At 43.5% G+C, this 20,917-nt stretch overlaps 1 protein-coding gene across 3 annotated transcripts in view; it reads right to left on the reverse strand.

Annotated features, from left to right (window-relative positions):
• The window catches only part of LOC120046568 (ubiquitin thioesterase Zranb1-like), a 42,599-nt gene that overhangs the window by 1,822 nt on the left and 19,860 nt on the right, over positions 1–20,917 (reverse strand). Inside the window, exons 3-9 of one of the 3 annotated variants that reach the window (XM_038991913.1) lie at positions 14,151–14,338; positions 13,393–13,546; positions 7,649–7,720; positions 5,725–5,923; positions 5,398–5,518; positions 4,535–4,664; positions 69–298 (exon numbers count right to left, since the gene is read on the reverse strand). In XM_038991913.1, the coding sequence (XP_038847841.1) occupies positions 69–298; positions 4,535–4,664; positions 5,398–5,518; positions 5,725–5,923; positions 7,649–7,720; positions 13,393–13,546; positions 14,151–14,338 (1,094 nt within the window). Of the gene's footprint in view, positions 1–68; positions 299–4,534; positions 4,665–5,397; positions 5,519–5,724; positions 5,942–7,648; positions 7,721–13,392; positions 13,547–14,150; positions 14,339–20,917 lie in introns of all 3 variants that reach the window. The other 2 variants (XM_038991912.1, XM_038991914.1) reach the window with 2 other exon arrangements.

Genomic DNA, 20,917 nt, shown 5'->3' on the forward strand with positions numbered 1-20,917 from the left:
CCTTGAAAAGCAACCCGTCAGGGGTCCATATAAATATTCATGATACCACAGCGGGCGCTCCCTCCTACCTCCTGTGCTGAGAGGAAGTGGATGTGAAGCAACTTTCTCTCACTGTCCACCAGCGGTAGGAAGGTGATGGTCACGTCATCGTCTGTGTTGAGGTTGGCGCCTGCGCCCCGATTGTTGAAGCCGTCATTCTCCATGGCCACCAGTGCAGAGAAGTGGCCGCGAGTGTAGCCCAGAGCAATGGGACTCTTCCAACAGAAACTCTGCTCCCACAGCAGGGGCAAGTACACACCTGGAGAGAGATAGAGAAGGGGAAGTTGGGATGTAGAGTGAAGGAGGGAGAGGTGGAATCAAGGGAGGAAGTAAGAGTCAAAGGGACATGGGGAGGGACAGAAAGAAAGAGGAAGAGAAATAGAGAGAGATGACAAACCAAAATATCAAAACAGGCTGACATATTGCTTACCAACAGTTTCCCAAACACAATGGACACTTTACCTGAGACTACTCCATCAGCCTCAAACCACTAGACAGCCTCTACAAGTGAACGAGACACTTCACCTTGTGACCTTAACACAAACCACTTTTTGAGCATCTAGAACAGTTACTGTCGCTCACTGTTCAACAGTCTGCCATGTGTGTTTACTGGGTTCACTTGGCGACCAATTTAAAACAGAGATTTCTCCTTCCCTCCCTCCACGGACGCTCATAAGCCTCTCCTTTCCTTGGCAACACAAACAGTAGCCTATATCGTCCCTCTGTAATGAATGACATTACCACAGGCAGCCCATCGTTACAGAGAGCTTTCTTTATGGCTGCACGGGATCTGCAGGCTAATTAAAGCCAGACTGTTTTTACTAGGGCCCACGGAGGTGGACCCCGCCCTCAGCCCTTATTGGACACCCGCTTTAAACTACCACTCCCTCTTCCCATGATGGCTAACATATGCCGAGAGACATAGGCTACTAACAGTACGTACAGTGAACCTTGCTCCTGCAATGCTTCAAAGTTAGGGGGTGGGATTATTTTGGCAGAATTGTTCTTCGACTGGTTTTAGAGAGAGTCACATGCTGTATCAGCATTCGAACAATCACAACGAACAATTGTAACCCCCCTCCCTTTACTAAACAGATTGTAATCTACTTGGACTGATTCTTGATGCGGCTACAGTTCCTATAAGAATGAGAAGACCGATTATGTGAGCTATGCGAAGTATGCAGACAGGCTTGTGCCATTTCACACTGGGACTTTGCATCTAGGCTCAGTAGTGGACAACTACAAACTAGGGATGTGACAAATGGAAAAACATCCTTAATGTTTAAGCTGCATTTTTTTAAATAGATTTCCATTAAAACAATTATTACATTTTTTTAACCCATGTGAATTGGCAATGTGCTGCGCTGCTGCCAGCAATGGTTTTGGTCTCACGGTGCGCCCCTTCCAGATGGTTAAACATTTGCACCTGTACTACCATTACTGTAGCTCAACTCCATCTCGCAAAGTTTGCATTCCCTTCTCATTTAACTTTTCAAAATATTGCCATACAGGACTTCGCCGCTGTCGCTTGCCTTTCTCTGCCATTTTTCCAACTGTTAACAATGACGTAGTGGTGGAGAGTCGACTCCAAAATAATTGATTCCTCGACTCCTTACACACAGACTCCCGGTGTCGACTCCAATTTCTGAGTGTCAAGATTCAATTCCGCTAGGAATCGACTCTTAAGATTCCGTATTTTTGGAACAGAGGACACTGTTCTCGGAAGTATGGCAACTAATCAAACACTTTCATCTTAGCAAGCTATCGAAGGAAGGAGAGAGAAGGGAGGGCACAGTTTAGGCAGCTCAGCCACCAGGCAGAGTCAGAACCGTGCACTAGGCCTATATCGGCAATCAAAAGCTGTATCTCGCAAATTTTCTTGCCTTGCAATGTCTCACTTAACTCTCACAGTCACACATGGTATCTACACATGTGCACAGGTTTGCTTCATGCTGCTCACAGCATGGTAGCCAGGGCACTAAAACAGTGGGGAAGTTGAGCCTCGTGCTTTCAATGCTCTTAGTTGTTTTTCAGTTAAGGATTTTTCTTAAAGTTAGTTTTAAGTTTTAATGTTCACACCCCGAATAGACTACAGCTACACTGGCTTGTGTTCACTGGGGTGCAGCATGCAGAACATTAAGAAATAAATAGGATATATTATGGAAAACAACACATTCTTCTGTCATGTACATTAGGGAATCGTGTCATACAGTGGCAAGAAAAAGTATGTGAACCCTTTGGAATTACCTGGATTTCTGCATAAATCGGTCATAAAATTTGATCTGATCTTCATCTAAGTCACAACAATAGACAAAACACAGTGTGCTTGAACTAATAACACACAAATTGTATTTTTATTGTCTATATTGAATACAGCATTTAAACATTGTGTAGCTTGGAAAAAGTATGTGAACCCCTAGGCTAATCACTTCTCCAAAAGCTAATTGGAGTCAGGAGTCAGCTAACCTGGAGTCCAATCAATGAGACGAGATTGGAGATGTTGGTTAGAGCGGCCCTGCCCTATAAAAACAAACTAAATTTGAGTTTGCTATTCACAAGAAGCATTGCCTTGAACAAAATAAATCCCAGAAACCTAAGATTAAGAATAGTTGACTTGCATAAAGCTGGAAAGGGTTACAAAAGTATCTCTAAAAGCTATGATGTTCATCAGTCCACGGTAAGGCAAATTGTCTATAAATGTAGAAAGTTCAGCACTGTTGCTACTCTCCCTAGGAGTAGCCATCCTGCAAAGATGACTGCAAGAGCACAGTGCAGAATGCTCAATGAGGTTAAGAAGAATCCTAGAGTGTCAGCTAAAGACATCACGAAATCTTTGGAACATTCTAACATCTCTGTTGACGAGTCTACGATGCGTAAAACACTAAACAAGAATGGTGTTTGTGGGAGGACACCACGGAAGAAGCCACTGCTGTCTAAAAAAAACATTTCTGCACGTCTGAAGTTTGCAAAAGAGCACCTGGATGTTCACAAGTGCTACTGGCTAAATATTCTGTGGACAGATGAAACTAAAGTTGAGTTGCTTGGAAGTAACACACAACACTATGTGGAGAAAAAAAAAGGCACAGCACACCTACATCAAAACCTCATCCCAACTGTAAAGTATGGTGGAAGGAGCATCATGGTTTTGGCTGTTTTGCTGCCTCAAGGCCTGGACAGCTTGCTATCATTGACGGGGAAAATGAATTCCCAAGTTTATCAATACATTTTGCAGGAGAATGTAAGGCTCTGTCCACCAATTGAAGCTCAACAGAAGTTGGGTGACGCAACAGAACAACGACCCAAAACACAGAAGTAAATCAACAACAGAATGGCTTAAACAGATGAAAATACGCCTTCTGGAGTGGCCCAGTCAGTCCTGACCTCAACCCGATTCAGATGCTGTGGCATGACCTCGAAAGCGGTTCACACCAGACATCCCAAGAATATTGCTGAACTGAAACAGTGAAGAGGAATGGTCCAAAATTCCTCCTGACCCTTGTGCAGGTTTGATCCGCAACTACAGAAAATGTTTGGTTGAGGTTATTGCTGCCAAAGGAGGGTCAACCAGTTATTAAATCCAAGGGTTCACATACTTTCCCCACCCTGCACAGTGAATGTTTACACAGTGTGTTCAATTAAGACACGAAAACGTATAATTGTCTGTGTGTTATTAGTTTAAGCAGACTGTGTCTATTGTTGACTTAGATGAAGATCAGATCAAATTTTATGACCAATTTATGCAGAAATCCAGGTAATTCCAAAGGGTTCACATACATTTTCTTGCCATTGTACAATACATTTCTATCTGCAATGCTAACGGTTATGCCACGAGACTAACAGTTTCTAAATCAAGTGTCAACTCCCTCCAACTGTGACGCACTGCTGTGTAAATCAAAACGCTTCTGAAAGCGCTATCCGGAAATCCACTATTGATTGAATACTGACTTTTGAGCAAAACTCTCAAATCTGCATATCAGCAAACCCAATCAAATTTGCATCATCCTTGTGCCATGATTCTTGTGCTAGGGCAAATTCAAATCAGAAGGGCTTAGTCTGACCCAGCAGATATGGTGCAACCCATGGACACAGACTGGGTCGTCAATCTAATTGGACAAGAAGAGATAAATCTGCAACACTGTGCATTTTTAGAGAGCCTTTTGCTTGTCAGGATTTTATTAAAAAATATATATATTTAACCTTTAACTAGGCAAGTCAGTTAAGAACAAATTCTTATTTACAATGACGGCCTACACCAGCCAATCCCGGACGACACTGGGCCAATTGTGCGCCACCCTATGGGACTTCCAATCACGGCCGGTTGTGATACAGTCTGGAATCTAACCAGGGTGTCTGTAGTGACGCCTCAAGCACTGAGATGCAGTGCCTTAGACCGCTGCGCCACTAAGGAGCCCACTACGTCACAGGGAGAGAAAAAAAGACTTTTAAAATCAGCCCAATGTAAGACTAAGGCCAAAGAAAGCAGACATCATCTCACCTTGAAAACGGGTGTACCCAAGTGTTTCACCACGGAAACTTTTGTAATACTTCACTCCATAGACGATGATTGGTCTACGAAGAATGTGTGCAAGAACAAAAATATGAGTCTGCTCCAGGCTGGCTCCAGGCTGTAGAGAGATACAACACAAAGAAAGAGGCACATCAAACTACCTTTTTGGTGGATAGCTGCAAAATATACTGTTAGTAAGTAATAGCTCAAATCCTAACAGTTGTTAGTCTAAAATGATTGGATGTACATCGAGCAATACTGTAAGCCGGATATCTAATCATGCCTTGATACTATAAATAAATGTTATCAAGACTAATTTGATTGTTAAAAATGAAAACCTTAGGTCAATGCCTCTGTTGGTTCTACATATTGTGGTTGATATAGTAGAGGAACAGTTGAGATTACACAACTGTCACATGAAAATGACATAATGGAGGCTGTCACACACTTTGTGGGCTTTCCTACATGGTCAGAGCAGTATGGCATTGCATAATTCATGGGCAGTAAATGCTTTTTATATGTTAGCATATTACAGTACAGATGTAGGATCTTAATTTCACCTACATTGTCCCAGCCAAATAATCCTGCAGCAACAGGATTTGAACGTTTAGTCAATTTTGCTTGATCGGTTGTTTGGCTATTAGCTGGCCAAAAGCAGGCTACATAAAAAGTTCAGTTTTGAGAATTTATGTAAATCACAAAGCTCATCTGTATTTTCTGCAGTGCAAAAAAAACAAGTGTGATCAAATTAAGATCCTACATCTGTACACTGATGATCCCAAGTCCTTCCACCTAAAAAGCTTAAAGCTTTATGTTTGTATGCATAAGGAAATGAGTGAGTGAGTGAGTACCTGGCTGGCCAGTGAGAGGATGAAAGCCCAGTCTTCCTGCCACTGTTCCTCTCTGAGTGAGAAGTGCAAGCCGAAGCTTTGGGAATACCACGACTCCCACTCCTTCCAGCGCGTGTAGAACCTAGACAGACAGAACACATACACACGTCAGTTACCCTATATCAACTCCCTGTGGAAAAGGTCAAGTGAGTGTTACTCAAATGCTTTAAACCCTTTTGCAATGAGAACAGGTTTTCCTTCTTCCACAATTAAATAATTGGTTTGCACAAACAAACACAGCCTTCTCATCCTATCCCCAAAGTTACACACCCCAGACCCAGGTCTCACCAGTGGGAGCAGTCGTGCAGAGTGTCGTGAAGGGTCTTGCGGAGGACAGAGTCCTTGTCATAGATGCCCCAGGTGGCCTGCAATACCGAGTCTAACAGGCAGTCCCCAGCCGTGCGGTTCCACAGGGCATACAGCCTGCTGTCCAACCGCGTGCCTAGCTCTATAGACCAGTTGATGATAGGAGATTCCTCCTCCAGCTCTGAGAGAGAAAGTGAGGCTTTGAAAGGGCAATGGGGTCATTTAAAAAATGAAGCACTCCTTGGTTTTATACGGTGTGCAGGCTTTTGTTCCAGCCCAGAACTAACATCAAGTCTTGTAAAGTATAGGGATGTCCAGTGATTAGTGATGTGCAGTTTGCAAACGATTCTTTCTTTTTGAACGACTCTTTTTACTGACTTGAGAGTCATGATTCGTTTTCTGTTCATTTTGTTGTTCGTTTAAACCGCTGGCTGGGATTACTACATAAGGATTAAGACGCGCTTCTCTGGCTCAGTGGCTCCAGAGACGTGCTCCGACCAATAACTCTAAAATAGATCACGCTGCAGGCAGCAATAACAGAATAGAAAACAAAAATACATGTTCAGAACTCATAATTGATCGCATGATGCAAGAAGAAATGCAACGGATTGATTATTGAATGTTATGAACACAGCTTTGTAGAACCAAAACATACACTGTTTCTGCTCTAAAAACTTGAGAACGAATCATTTGGGGTGCTGCAGTAAGAACAATATTGTGCTTATCACGCTCACGCTCATTCGTTTCAAATGTATGTTATTTGTATACATAGCAATCAACAAATTTACACTTTGTTTAAAGCACACTTTTAAAAGTCTCGGTCACATATGAAAGCTCCATAAGCCCTTATGGTGAACGACATGTGAACGGAAGGCTTGTAGAACCATGACTCTTTCGAGTTTACAGTTCATTGTTTGCCGGTAGGGGGTCCTGTGTGCTTTGGGCATTGCTGACTGAAATTAAAGAAATTAGTTGAAAGAGTAATTATTTTTACTGAATGAGTTAATTAAAAAGATCCAAGTCAGTAAAAATAGCCGAACTTCCAATCACTAACAGTGATGGCAAGGACACCATTGTGATGCTGGGCTTGCACTATGTACAAAGACAAGGTGCAGATGGATGAAGGAGCCACCTTGATTCTACATGACAGGTGGTGGCACTGGAAAGGACCCCAGCGTGATCATATTTCAGAGAGGGGATCGAGTGTGATGAAAAGTGATACACCTGCACTTGCAGTTTCATCATAGTAGAGAGAAAGACAGGAGGGTGGCTAGGGTGACTGGTCACCATGTCTTCCATACACTGGCTTGTTACCCTTGGTGCACTGCAAACTTTGAGGAGCTAAACAGGTCACAAGTCACCCTAGAGTGTGAGCGATCAGTGTGGAAAAGTACCACCATTGATGGCATGTGGAGGAAGTAAAGTCATTTACAAAAGGCACTGGAGGAAATACAGTCATTCATTAAAGGGCTCTACACAGTCTACGCAATGGATCCGACAGAGGTTTGTTTGCGTTGCCCTCTACGTAGTTCTAGGTACTTTTGTGAAGCAGAATTTTTTTAAACGCGATGCAAACAGACCTCCGTAGCTCCGTTTGCAAAGACTATGAAATCCCTGTGGAGAGCCCTTTAGGGATCAGTGAAATCCTAAAACTCAATTAGCACAGATGCAAGCACACACGATAAGGGCAGGCAAAATGTCAGAAAGGCCAGCAGGGAATGCACACTGTTGGCAGGCAGTGAACAGACCTGTAATACAACACTATACAGCAGCCTTCTAATTTAGTAGAGGAGATGGGCAACTATACAGATGCCACCCAGTGTTGACTATGACAACGGTGTCTCACTCACACACAATTCAGTAAAATAGTGGTATTTTAAGTAACTGAAATAAGTCAATATTTCACCTTTCTGTACATCTCGGTCTAGCACTTCGTCAAACAGTTTCTCCTGAACTGTTGGGGGCAAGTCCTCGATATCTGCAGACAAAAACATACTTAGGGTGGCATTCAATTGATTTAGTTACACAACACAAGGGAGACTTGATACAGTTCATCATCAAAGAACTTCAAAAAGGGCAAGTTAGATGGCAAGTATTTATTTGACAACAGTGAAATTAAGTTTAGGGCTTGGAGAAGAAAGTGAATCTGTCTTAACCTCTTGATCTGCACACGCGTTAAAAACCAAGCCAGGCTGAAGTGATTAGGGTTTAATACCCTGAGGTTGCAGGAGTCAAAGCTGCCGTTTTACGGGCACCGGATGAGGTGGCTGCCGTTTTACGGGCTCCTAACCAACTGTGCTCGTGTTTCTGCGTTATTTGTAACTTATTTTGTACAATGTTTCTGCCACCATCTCTTATGACCGAAAAGAGCTTCTGGATATCAGAACAGAGATTACTCACCTCGTACTGGACAAAGATTTTTTCTTTAAAACGAGTTGGACGCGAAGGATTTACTTCAGAAACCGGACAAGGCTTCATTAAATCCCTGTCATTCACATGAAGAAGAGACGTAGGTCGGGGTGCCTAAGAATCTGACGGTGAGTGGGTAACCCGCCTCTACCATCAGTCCTATTAGCCAACGTGCAATCATTGGAAAAAATAAACTGGATGAGCGCCGATCAAGACTATCCTACCAACGGGACATTAAAAAAAAAACGCTAATATCTTATGTCCTGTTGAACGACGACATGGATAACATATAGCTGACTGGATTTTCCGTGCATCGGCAAGACAATCGGTGGCGGTATGTGTATTTGTCAATAACAGCTGGTGCACCGAAATCTAATATTAATGAAGTCTCGAGGTATTGCTCGCCTGAGGTAGAGTATCTCATGATAAGCTGTAACCACACTATTTACCAATATATTTTTTGTAGCCGCTTACCACCACAAACCGATACGAGCTGTATAAGGCCATAAGCAAAAAAAAAAATGCTCATCCAGAGGCGGCGCTCTTAGTGGTCGGGGACTTAAATGCAGGGAAACAAAACCTTTTTACCTCATTTCTACCAGCATGTTACATTTGCAACCAAAAAAAAAAAACTTTAGACCACCTTTACTCCATTCACAGAGATGCATACAAAGCTCTCCCTTGTCCTCCATTTGGAAAATCTTACCATAACTATCCTCCTGATTCCTGCTTACAAGCAAAAACTAAAGCAGGAATTACCAGTGACTCACTCAATACGGAAGTGGTCAGATGACGCAGATAATAAGCTACGAACCATCAAACAGGAAAAGTGTCAATACAGGACTAAGATTGAATCCTACTACAACGGCTCCGAAGCTCATCAGATGTGGCAGGGCTTGCAAACTATTACAGACTACAAAGGAAGCACAGCCACGAGCTCCCCAGTGACAGGAGTCTACCCGAGGAGCTAAATGACTTCTATGCGCTCATCAAGGCAAGCATGAGAGCACCAGCTGTTCCGGACCACTGTGTGATCACGCTCGCCGTAGCCGACGTGAGTAAGACCTTTAAACAGGTCAACATTCACAAGGCCGCAGGGCCAGAAGGATTACCAGGACGTGTACACTGAGCATGCGCTGACCAACTGGCAAGTGTCTTCACTGACATTTTTAATCTGTCCCTGACAGAGTCTGTAATACCAACATGTTTCAAGCAGACCAACATAGTCCCTGTGCTCAGGCACACCATGGTAACCTGCCTAAATGAATACCGACCCGTAGCACTCACTTCTGTAGCCATGAAGTGCGTTGAAAGGTTGGTCATGAATCACATCAACACCATTATCCCAGAAACCCTGGACCCACTCCAATTTGCATACCGCACCAACAGATCCACAAATGTAATGTAATCTCTATTGCACTCCACACTGCCCTTTCCCACCTGGACAAAAGGAACACATGTGAGAATGCTGTTCATAGACTACAGCTCAACATTCAATAACATAGTGCCTTCAAAGCTCATCACTAAGCTAAGGACCCTGGGACTAAACATCTCCCTCTGCAACTGGATCCTGGACATCCTGACGGGCCGCCCCCAGGTGGTAAGGGTAGGTAACAACACATCTGCCTTGCTGATCCTCAACACGGGGGCCCCTCAGGGGTGCGTGCTATGTCCCCTCTACTCCCTGTTCACCCATGACTGCATGGCCAAGCACAACTCCAACACCATCATTAAGTTTGCAGATGACAACAGTGGAAGGCCTGATCACCGACATGATGAGACAGCCTATAGGGAGGTCAGAGACCTGGCAGTGTGGTGCTAGGATAACAACCTCTCCCTCAACGTGAGCAAGACAAAGGAGATGATCGTGGACAACAGGAAAAGGAGGGCTGAGCATGCCCCCATTCTCATCGACAGGGCTGTAGTAGAGCAGTTTGAAAGCTTCAAGTTCCTTGGTGTCCACATCACCAATGAACTTTCATGGTCCAAACACCAAGACAGTCGAACAAAACCTTTTTCCCCTCAGGAGACTGAAAAGATTTGGCATGGGTCCTCAGATCCTGAAAAACTTCTACAGCTGCACCAGAGAGCATCTTGACTGGTTGCCTCACTGCCTGGTAAGGCAACTGCTAGGCCTCCGACCGCAAGGCATTACAGAGGGTAGTGCGTACAGGCCAGTACGTCACTGGGGCCAAGCTTCTTCACTGGGACCAATACCAGGTGGTGTCAGAGGAAGGCCCTAAAAAGTGCCAAATACTCCAGCCAAAAGTTTATTTAGTAAATAGTTTTTCTTAAAACTGCATTGTTGGTTAAGGGCTTGTAAGTAAGCATTTCACTAAGGTCTACTGTTGTATTCGGCGCATGTGACAAATACCATTTGATTTGACTGTAACTCTACAAACTGACATCTCTGCAAACTACACACACCACATTTGACAGTGTTTTCTATCCAATGTCAAACCATGTTTTGTTTGTGTGTATTTTTCTTTCCACAATAAAGCTATAGGGCTACTGTGTGTGCGCTTGGAGCCCTTGACAATAGTAGTGGCTATTCTTCAGCACAGTAAATGAATGCATTGACGTTGTGCAACAGAACAAAACAGCCAATGCATCTGCATGCTCCCCAAATACTCTGCATACCAGTCATCACTGCTTACCAGCCCTGCAGCTCTCGTCTTTAACCACAATGTAGCCCATTTCTCAAGTAGGATAGCTGTACTTTCAACCTTGCGTACCCTACCAAAAACTTCGTACATATGAAAATACTACTTTGCTTTTCAGGGCTCCAGACTAACTTTTCCCCCCTGGTTTTTGAGTTGGTGGCACCAGCATATGATTTGGTCACACCAAAGTTTTGCAGCGGCGTTACACAATAGAAAAAAGGAGCAATCTATTTTTTTAAAATTTAACTAGGCAAGTCAGTTAAGAACAAATTAATATTTACAATGACGGCCTACCCCGGCCAAACCCTAACCTGGACGACGCTGGGCCAATTGTGCGCCGCCCTATGGGAATCCCAATCACGGCCGGTTGTGATAGAGCCTGGAATCGAACCAGGGTCTGTAGTGATGCTTCTAGCACTGACATACAGTGACTTAGACCGCTTTGCCACTTGGGAGCCTTAAAGTCATACACAGTTTTACTGAGATCATGTGATTGAAGATACAGTACCAGACAAAAGGTTTGGACACACCTACTCATTCAAGGGTTTTTCTTTATTTGTACTATTTTCTACATCACAACTACGAAATAACAAATATGGAATCATGCAGTAACCAAAAAAAAGTGTTAAACAAATCAAAATATATTTTATGAGATTTTTCAAAGTAGCCATCCTTTGCCTTGATGGCAGCGTTGCACACTCTTGGCATTCTCTCAACCAGTCATGAGGTAGTCACCTGGAATGCAATTAACAGATGTGTCTTGTTAAAAGTTAATTTGTGGAATTTCTTTCCTTCTTAATGCCTTTGAGCCAATCAGTTGTGTGTGACAAAGTATGGGTGGTATACAGAAGATAGCCCTATTTGGTAAGAGACCAAGTCCATATTATGGCAAGAACACCTCAAATAAGAAGAGAAATGACAGTCCATCATTACTTTAATAGGCTGCCTGTTGTAAGTGTAACTGATTACTCAAACAGTAAATATTATGTCTAAAAAAACTTTGCAGCATACTACCCAATGACATCTATTGGCCTCAAATGACTGACCTCAATGGCCGACCTGCGCAGTTATTTTGGTTTTAAAATGATGCTAAAACACTCAATATCAAGAGTTAAGAAATACATGCAATACCCCCCAAAAGATGAGACCCTCTTCTCCACAAAAATTGTCACGAGTTGCTTTCAGATTTTTTTTTTTTCTGCTATTGCATTTTGAAATGTTTCAATCATAACACATTCTTCTCTTCCTTTAGTAGTGCTGAGCTATTAGTGCTTTTTGAGGTCGGTTCGATTATAAAAAATAACAAAAAATGTATTTTGATTATTTATTTTTACATTTAATGCACTATGCATTGTGTGTTGAATACTTTAACACATAATAAAATAATAAGTCCCATTAATCCTCATTTATTCACATTACTTCAAAATCACTATTTTAGTAGTTCTTCCAAGTAAATAAGGCATTATTTTATGACTGCTGAATACCAACTATCAAAATCACTTAGATTATGTATTTTCAGGTAGAGATACCTCACGAAGCAACTGCTCTCCATCCTTCGATTGCGGATTCGCAGCAGGTATAAAAGAAACAGACCGGACAAGTAGAAACCCAATGGATTATGGTCATTGTAGTTAATTACAACTTTTTCTGCACTAAATTGGCCTGTTGGAAACTACAACTCCCTAGTATATCGCAGAGTTCGCGCTTGATCTGATTTATCAATAGAGAAACTGAGCAATGTGCACATTGAGCTCACAGGGGAAAAAATTTACTAAATGGAATTCAAATAATTGAACCAACGTTGGTCAATTACTATTTTTATTTTTTTTTACTGAAAAATAGCCCAATCAGCACTATCCTATTCTTTAACCTACTCGGAGCATCCGGGGGGGAGAGGGAGTGACAGTGGCTTCCGCCAGCGAAACAGGCACAGGGCAGACACTTTCATTACAGGAAGGATAAGGATGATAATGAGGATAATGCACACTGTTTGACCAAATCATGGTTTTATCCTCCTAAAAAAAAAAATTATAATTGGAGTGAGGTGACCATGTTGAATGTGCAGCACACATCGATGCATGCAATTAATTTTCACTCGCACAGTCAAGTCAAAGGGTTGCAAAATGTGACTAAATTGTTGCAGTCTGGAGCCTTGTGTTTCACCAAATCATAATTGTAGCCTCCCCAAAAACAGAAAATGTTGACTGAAGTGACCAGCTAGAATTTCCAGCTCGCACAGTTCCAAGCAATTCAATATTTTACTCGCACAGCCAAGTCAAAGAGTGGCAAAACGCGACCAAATCGTCACATTCTGGAGCCCTGATTTGGGAAATAAACACAGTTGGCCTGTTGATCCGACAATACCGTAAAATGGTGCCAGGGAAATTATTTTTCTCAAGAGTAGTTGGAAACAACCATACAATTCCCTAACACAAAGCATGCATTCTACCATCATACAGGCCTAAGACATGAAGCTTTAGTGTAGAAGAGCAGAAAAACAGGACGCCACAACTATACACAGTAACTAGGCTAAATAAAACTACTGCACTAGTATATAATAGGTCAGTGGGAGGCTGACCTGCTGGCAGGGTGAAGGTGACCAAGTCAGTGAGGAAGTAGCAGGTGAAGTCTCCCTTGCGCTGGTGTAGGGAGGCAGCCACCTCACGACGTATCTGCTCCGTCAGCTCAGGGCACACCATGGCTGGGATACACTTAGCTGCCTGCTGGGACACCTAGACACAGACAGAGAATGTGACACAGGAATGATAAAATGTCTCCTACTGCAAATATAACCTAGGGAGCATGAAAGCCAGGTGAAACATTCAGAGCGTTCCAGGGAGAAATGTAATGAGTAGAATCCCTGACTCGATTCCCTGTTCAATAATATCTGTTTAACACAATCTATATCTATCTGAATGTTCGGTAACACTGCACCCTTCTGAACTGGCCCCAGGTAGACCCTTCCCGGTCCTTCCTTAGCGGACAAAATCCTGCCAGTCCTTCCAGGGTTCTCTCACTCACACTCTCACACACACAGGGATAAGAGCTTCCAGTCAGCAGTGGGATAATCTGGGATCATGTTTACACACCCATTGATCTGCCACACACACACACCACAGCTCAATACAACACATCCCATCCACTGTGTCCTCTCCCGGTAGATAGAGGTGAACACAGCTATTCATCAGCCGGATCTTCAAAACATTGACAAGTAGAAACTAACTCAACCTGGAGATGGAGTGACTATTTACACTAACTGGTACAGCTGAATAAATAAAGTCTTTGACCTGTACCATTGCAGCAAATACATTGGCAGGGCCTGCATGTCGTCCTGACCTCAGTGAGGAGCACGGCCAGCATGTCCTTCCTCTGGAAGCGGATGGCCAGGTGGACCAGGGTGAAGCCGTCGTCAAAGGCCGAGGGCCGGTTGAGAAGGCGCACCTCGTCGGACGTCAGCTGCCTGGCGATGTCCCCCCCTGATGATTTATAGGCCTCTACTGCAGCCAGGTCCCCCTCTACCACACCTGCAGAAAAAGAGTGGGGAAAATTAGTGAGCAGTGAAAAACACAAGCCACACACACACTACATAAACTCAATGTACAGTTTACAAAACATTAGGAACACCTTTCTAATAATGAGTTCCACCCCTTTTGTCCTCAGAGCAGCCTCAATTCGTTGGGGCATGGACTCTACAAGGGATGCTGGCCTATGTTGACTCCAACACGTCTCACAGTTGTGTCAAGTTGGCTGGATGTCTTTGGGGTGGTAGACAATACTTGATACACACGGGAAACCCAGCAGCGTTGCAGTTTTTGACACACTCAAACCGGTGCTCCTGGCATCTATTACCATACCCCGTTCAAAGGCGCTTCAATCTGTTATCTTGCCCATTCACCCTCTGAATAGCACACATGCATGTCTCAAGGCTTAAAATCCTTATTTAACCGGTATCTTCCCCTTCATCTACACTGACAGGAGTCGATTTAATAAGTGACTTCAATAAAGGGATCATAGCTTTCACCTGGATTCACCTGGTCAGTCTGCCATAGAAAGAGCAGGTGTTCCTAATGTTTGGACACTCAGTGTATCTGTATATTAGTTATGGTGGAAATTCTTTGCGTTTACCATCCCAATCATTTGTAGGCTATTCCTTGCCAAAACCACATAGGCACCAGGGTAGATTTACTACTACAGTACTGAAACAAAACCACCATTTGAAAAAGAACAGCATTATAACAAGTGTGGGGGAAGATAAAATTAGAACATTTCCAGTGCTACTACCAGCCTCATCATTTTTGTTCAGATTTCTGAAATACCCTTGCAGCAGTCTCTGGCACATTACACAACAACATTACTCCGACTAACTATTGTTCTACACTCAAAAGGGTAATCAGTGTGAGTGATCAAAAAGATGGCACCGACAGAGAGGGCTGCTTTGCTTCTAGTAATACTTGGCAGTATTTTAATTTATTTTTTGGTATTATTTCTTATATTGTATGTGTTATTACACACAGCCAGGAAGAGCTATTGCGTATCAGAGTGGAAGTAACTCACCAGCATTACAACAAAGAATATGACTTTCCCGAAGTGGATCCTTTGTTCGCACCACCCAGGGCAATTGAACTGATTCCAGAGGCCGACCCCAAAAAAACGCCGGCGGAGAAGAGGAAGTTGGAGCAGTCTTCTAGTTAGACTCAAGCACACCACCCACCGCTGGCACACCACCCACCGCTTCCGAGCATATTACTCGTTAATATTTCAGGCCCAGGATAACAAGGTTGATGAGATCAGGGTAAGGGTTTCTTTCCAGAGAGACATCAGGGATTGTAACATACTCTGTTTCACGGAAATGGTTCTCTCGGGATATACTGTCAGAGTCGGTCCAGCCAGCTGGATTCTCATTACATCGCGCCGACAGGAATAAACATCTCTCCGGGAAGAAAAAGGGCGGGGTGTATGTCTCAAGATTAACGACTCATTGTGTGATTGTGCTAACATTCAGAAACTCAAGTCCTTTTGTTCACCCGACCTAGAATGCTTCAATTAAATGCCGACCGTATTATCTCCCAAGAGAATTCTCTTCGGTTATTGTCACAGCCGTGTATATCTCCCCTCAAGCCGATACCACGACGGCCCTCAAGGAACTTGGACTTTATGCAAACTGGAAATCACATATCCTGAGGCTGCATTTATTGTAGCGGGGGATTTTAACAAAGCAAATGAGGAAAAGGCTTCCTAAATTCTATCAGCATATCGACTGTAGCACTCGCGCTGGAAAAATACTCGACCATTGTTATTCCAACTTCCAGGATGCATACAAGGCCCTCACCCGCCCTCCTTTCGGCAAATCTGACCACGACTCCATTTTGCTCTTCCCTTCCTATAGGTAGAAACTAAAACAGGTCGGTACCCGTGCTAAGGACTATTCAACACTGGTCTGACCAATCGGAATCCACGCTTCAAGATTGTTTTGGTCACGCGGACTGGGATATGTTCCGGGTAGCTTTGGAGAATAATATTGACATGTGAACTAAATGACTATCACCCCGTGGCACGCACTTCTGTCATCAAGTGCTTTGAGAGACTTGTCAAGGATCAAATCACCTCCACCTTACCTGTCACTCTAGACCCACTTCAATTGGCCTACCGCCCCAATAGGTCCACAGACGATGCAATCGCCATCACATTGCACACTGCCCTATCCCATCTGGATAAGAGGAATACCCATGTAAGAATGCTGTTGAATGCTGAGTTATAGTCAATGTACCATCCAAGTTCATCATTAAGCTTGATGCCCTGGGTCTGAACCCTGCCCTGTGCAATTGGGTCCTGGACTTCCTGATGGGCCGCCCCCCAGGTGGTGAAGGTAGGATACAACACCTCCACTTCGCTGATCCTCAACACAAGGGTGCGTGCTCAGTCCCCTCCTGTACTCCCTGTTCACCCATGACTGTATGGCCATGCACGCCTCCAACTCAAATCATCAAGTTTGCAGACGACACTACAATAGTAGGCTTGATTACCAACAACGACGATGCAGCCTACAGGGAGGGGGTGAGGGCTCTGGGAGTGTGGTGTCAGGAAAATACTCAACAAAACAAAATGATCGTGGACTTCAGGAAAACAGCAGAGGGAGCACCCCCTATCCACATCGACGGGACAGCAGTGGAGAAGGTGGAAAGTTAAGTTCCTGTGTCCATAATCACTGACGAACTGAAATGGTCCACCCACAAAGAAAGTGTGGTGAAGGCGGCGCAACAGCGCCTCTTCAACCTCAGGAGGCAGAAGAAATTTGGCTTGTCACCGAAAACCCTCAAACTTTTATAGATGCACAATTGAGAGCATCCTGTCGGGCTGTATCACCATCTGGTACGGCACAACCGCAGGGCTCTGCAGAGGGTGGTATGGTCTGCACAACGCATCACCAGGGGCAAACTACCTGCCCCCCCTTGACACCTACAGCACCCGATGTCACAGGAAGACCAAAAAGATCATCAAGAACAACAACCACCCGAGCCACTGCCTGTTCACCCCCCTACCATCCAGAAGTCGAGGTCAGTACAGTTGCATCAAAGCTGGGACCGAGAGACTGAAAAACAACTTTCTCTCAAGGCCAGACTGTTAAATAGCCATCACTAGCAAAGAGAGGCTGCTACCTATATACAGACTTGATATCATTGGCCACTATAATAAATGGAACACTAGTCACTTTAATAATGTTTACATATCTTGCATTACTCATCTCATATGTATATATAGTATTCTATACCATCTACTGTATCTTAGTCTATGCCGCTCTGACATTGCTCGTCCATATATTTATATATTCTTAATTCCTTTACTTTAGATGTGTGCGTATTAAGTTTTTGTTGTGAAATTGTTAGATATTACTTAGAAGATATTGCTGCACTGCTGGAACTAGAAGCACAAGCATTTCGCTACACCCGCAATAACATCTGCTAAACAAGTATATGTGACAAATAAAAATGTGAATGTTGTGTTATATATATATATATATATCACACACACGTGTGTGTTTTAGAAAGTAACTAAGAGAAAGTGGGAGTAGGAAGAGAGGGAGTGGGAGGACAAACTGTGTTGTTAGGAGCTTGCCAGAGAGTAATAGAGAGGGAGGGAGAGAGAGCTCAGACAGGAATGTGAGAGACACGACCACAACCACTTCTCACAGCAGTCCATTATTGTGGGTGTGCCTGCCAGCCGGCCGGCCTGCACAGTCAGAACTGCACTCACATCATTTACAACACACACACACACAACACATTAGGAAGGAAATGGATACAAAAAGAGTTGCTCTATATTTGGAAGGGTGGAGAACTTTGAAAAATAATCAAGACAAAATTCATGAAAGTGCTCATTTCCCCCTTACAGAAAATGTCCACATAAAAAGGGTCTATTTAATCAACTTATATCTATAACGTTGTTGATATGATATAGATATGCAATTTAGCACACCCTTTTATCCAAAGCAACTTAGTCATGCAAGCATACATTTTTACTTATGGGTGGCGCCCGGGAATTGAACCCATAGTCCTGGACTTGCAAGCCCCATGTCCTACCAACTGATCTACAGAGTACCATTGTTGTAAATTAGCGTCAGCAATCTAGGTACATGTAGGTGCAGATCAGTAGGCCTACACTAAACATTCATAAGATAAACTCCAACAATATTCTCATTACCGCATCGAGTTACGTATGCAAAAAAAAAATATATAATTGTAATTAAATTAATTCGCCTGGCACATAGCATCTAGACCTACCACTTTCCTTTATTTTCTCCAGTCCTCTCCTTTTTTCTCTCGCCTGTTTGTCCAGATCTCCAATTGACAGAGTCAGGAGACACTTTTTTACGAGAAAACCAAATGATTGAATTTCCCCTTACGGTAACACCAAATCAATTGAATTAACTAATGACTGGCTATGAGCCTGCATAAATAGGAGTCTAATTGATCTCAGGGCAGCAGAAACCCAGGGCCTTCAATGGTCTGTCAAGGAAGAAGTGCAGACGGGGCCAGATGAACAGTCAGCCTGTGTGTTACTGTAGCTCCCAATTGTTTTGACAGATTTTCAACTGGCAGCGTCGGCACTACTTCACAGGTCGTCTGCCACAACAGTAGCCTCTGACAACCAGTGACACATAGGCTAGCACTTCAGAATAGGGGGCAACATGCCATCTACAGCACACTTTGTGCCCGTTTACAACTTCTTTCCACAATGGCTTCATGGCTAATTAACCTACTGATAGTATGCATGACATACACTACCGAGCCTAGGCTGTGATTCAGAGCTCAGACTACTCATGATAGCAACCAAAGAAAATAGATGACCTCATCTATAGATTGCATATAATGGGTTTATCCAAACAGGTTCATCCCACAGTACCAATTCCTGTTCAATCATTTCACCAATTATATCACATTTCATGTTTCAGGTTGTATATGTTCCATGTTGTCATGTAGCCTAGTTGATGTGCTAGCTATGCCCAGGGGTAATCAATTCCAGTCCTTCTGGGCTGACGTGTCTATGGGTTTTTTCTTCTTGGTACCAATAGATCTACCCACTCACAAACAAGACTAGTATTGTAGCCTCTGTGCATTCACTCCTTTTACTGATTCATGCTGGTGTAAAAAACTGGCAAGCAGACACACATCCTTATGTAGAACAGAAACTTGCAGACACACACACACACACACCATAAGACAGGTCGTCAGTGAAAGCTTCCTGAAGCATAGGGACCACTTGAAACCTGCATGCTGTGTTTAGGCAATGAAGAGTCTCTCTAATAAAATGAGAAAGTCTGATAATAAACCTGCTGTGGCACAAGCCAGTGGGCTGTAAAGCAGACAAGGATACCCTCAGTCAAGCAGACTGCCCTTAATACAAACAGGCATCTTGTCCTACAGTGGAGCAAACATCCTCAATTGCTAGCTTCTGGAGAGTAAAGGCTTGGAATGCATCATAGCAACATGACTAAAACTGCTCCTGGATATGCAATTTTTATACAGGATACTTCCCACAATGCATTGTTAATCCCACCATGTTACAGATTTAGCTTTGTTTTAAACAAGCATTCAAAAGCTTAGCCCATGTAATTATATGACAGATTTTACTGAGGAAAGTGGCACTTGCAGTTTCCAATAAGGATCATTGTGAAGCTAATGTAGGCTCAAGTGTGATTCATTAAATCCAGATGAGATGCTTGTTTAAAACAAGTAGCCTAAACATGTACACAAATTACATGTATCCTCTGCTGGTGTAGCATTATGTAACAGGACTCCTGTCATGCAAACAGCAGGCTGAACGTCCATTTCGATGTGAACGCATGTATATTTTTGACTTGTGCACCAGTCAGTTATTTTTAGTGCAGGTGCTGCCAGGCTGCCTAGCCCCGCATGCTGGGTCCACTGTTTACCGGCCCCTGGGACTGAAGGGCAGGGTGTGTGTGTGTTGACAAATGAGAGATCCCCTGGGCTCCCATTCACAGTATTAAGTGGGGTCCCCTCAGACAATGGGGAGAACTGTCTTTGCTATGCGGAGTCCTTTGCATCAGTGGACAAACTGACTGGGCGGGGCAACTGCACTAAAAACAGAAGAGAGGCTAGCTAGCCAATGGAATCCTCTCTGCCATGTAGTCCAGACAGCAGCAGTGGAATCCACTCAGTCACCATTAACTCCAGGTGCAGTGCCACTGACTGGGCCAGCCCTTGATTCAAAGCTTCAAGGGACACTCTCTGAAAGGGAAAGTAGAGTATCCTCTTCACTAGGGTTGCAAATGGTTGGAAACTTTCTGGGAAATTTCTGGAAATCTTCCATGGGAAGTTAAGCCCTGGAATTTGGGGAATTTTGCTTAAATTTATCAAAAAGGTTATAAGCTAACAGTGAACCTTTTTTGTGGGCTAAAATTCGCCCAACTTATTGTGGGAGGCTACCCGAAACGTTTGACCCAAGTTAAACAATTTAAAGGCAATGCTACCAAATACTAATAGAGTGTATGTAAACTTCTGACCCACTGGGAATGTGATGAAAGTAATAAACGCTGAAATAAATCATTCTCTCTACTATTATTCTGACATTTCACGTTAAAA

This window comes from Salvelinus namaycush, chromosome 4, assembly GCF_016432855.1.
Source record: "Salvelinus namaycush isolate Seneca chromosome 4, SaNama_1.0, whole genome shotgun sequence".
Taxonomy (NCBI): Eukaryota; Metazoa; Chordata; class Actinopteri; order Salmoniformes; family Salmonidae; genus Salvelinus; species Salvelinus namaycush.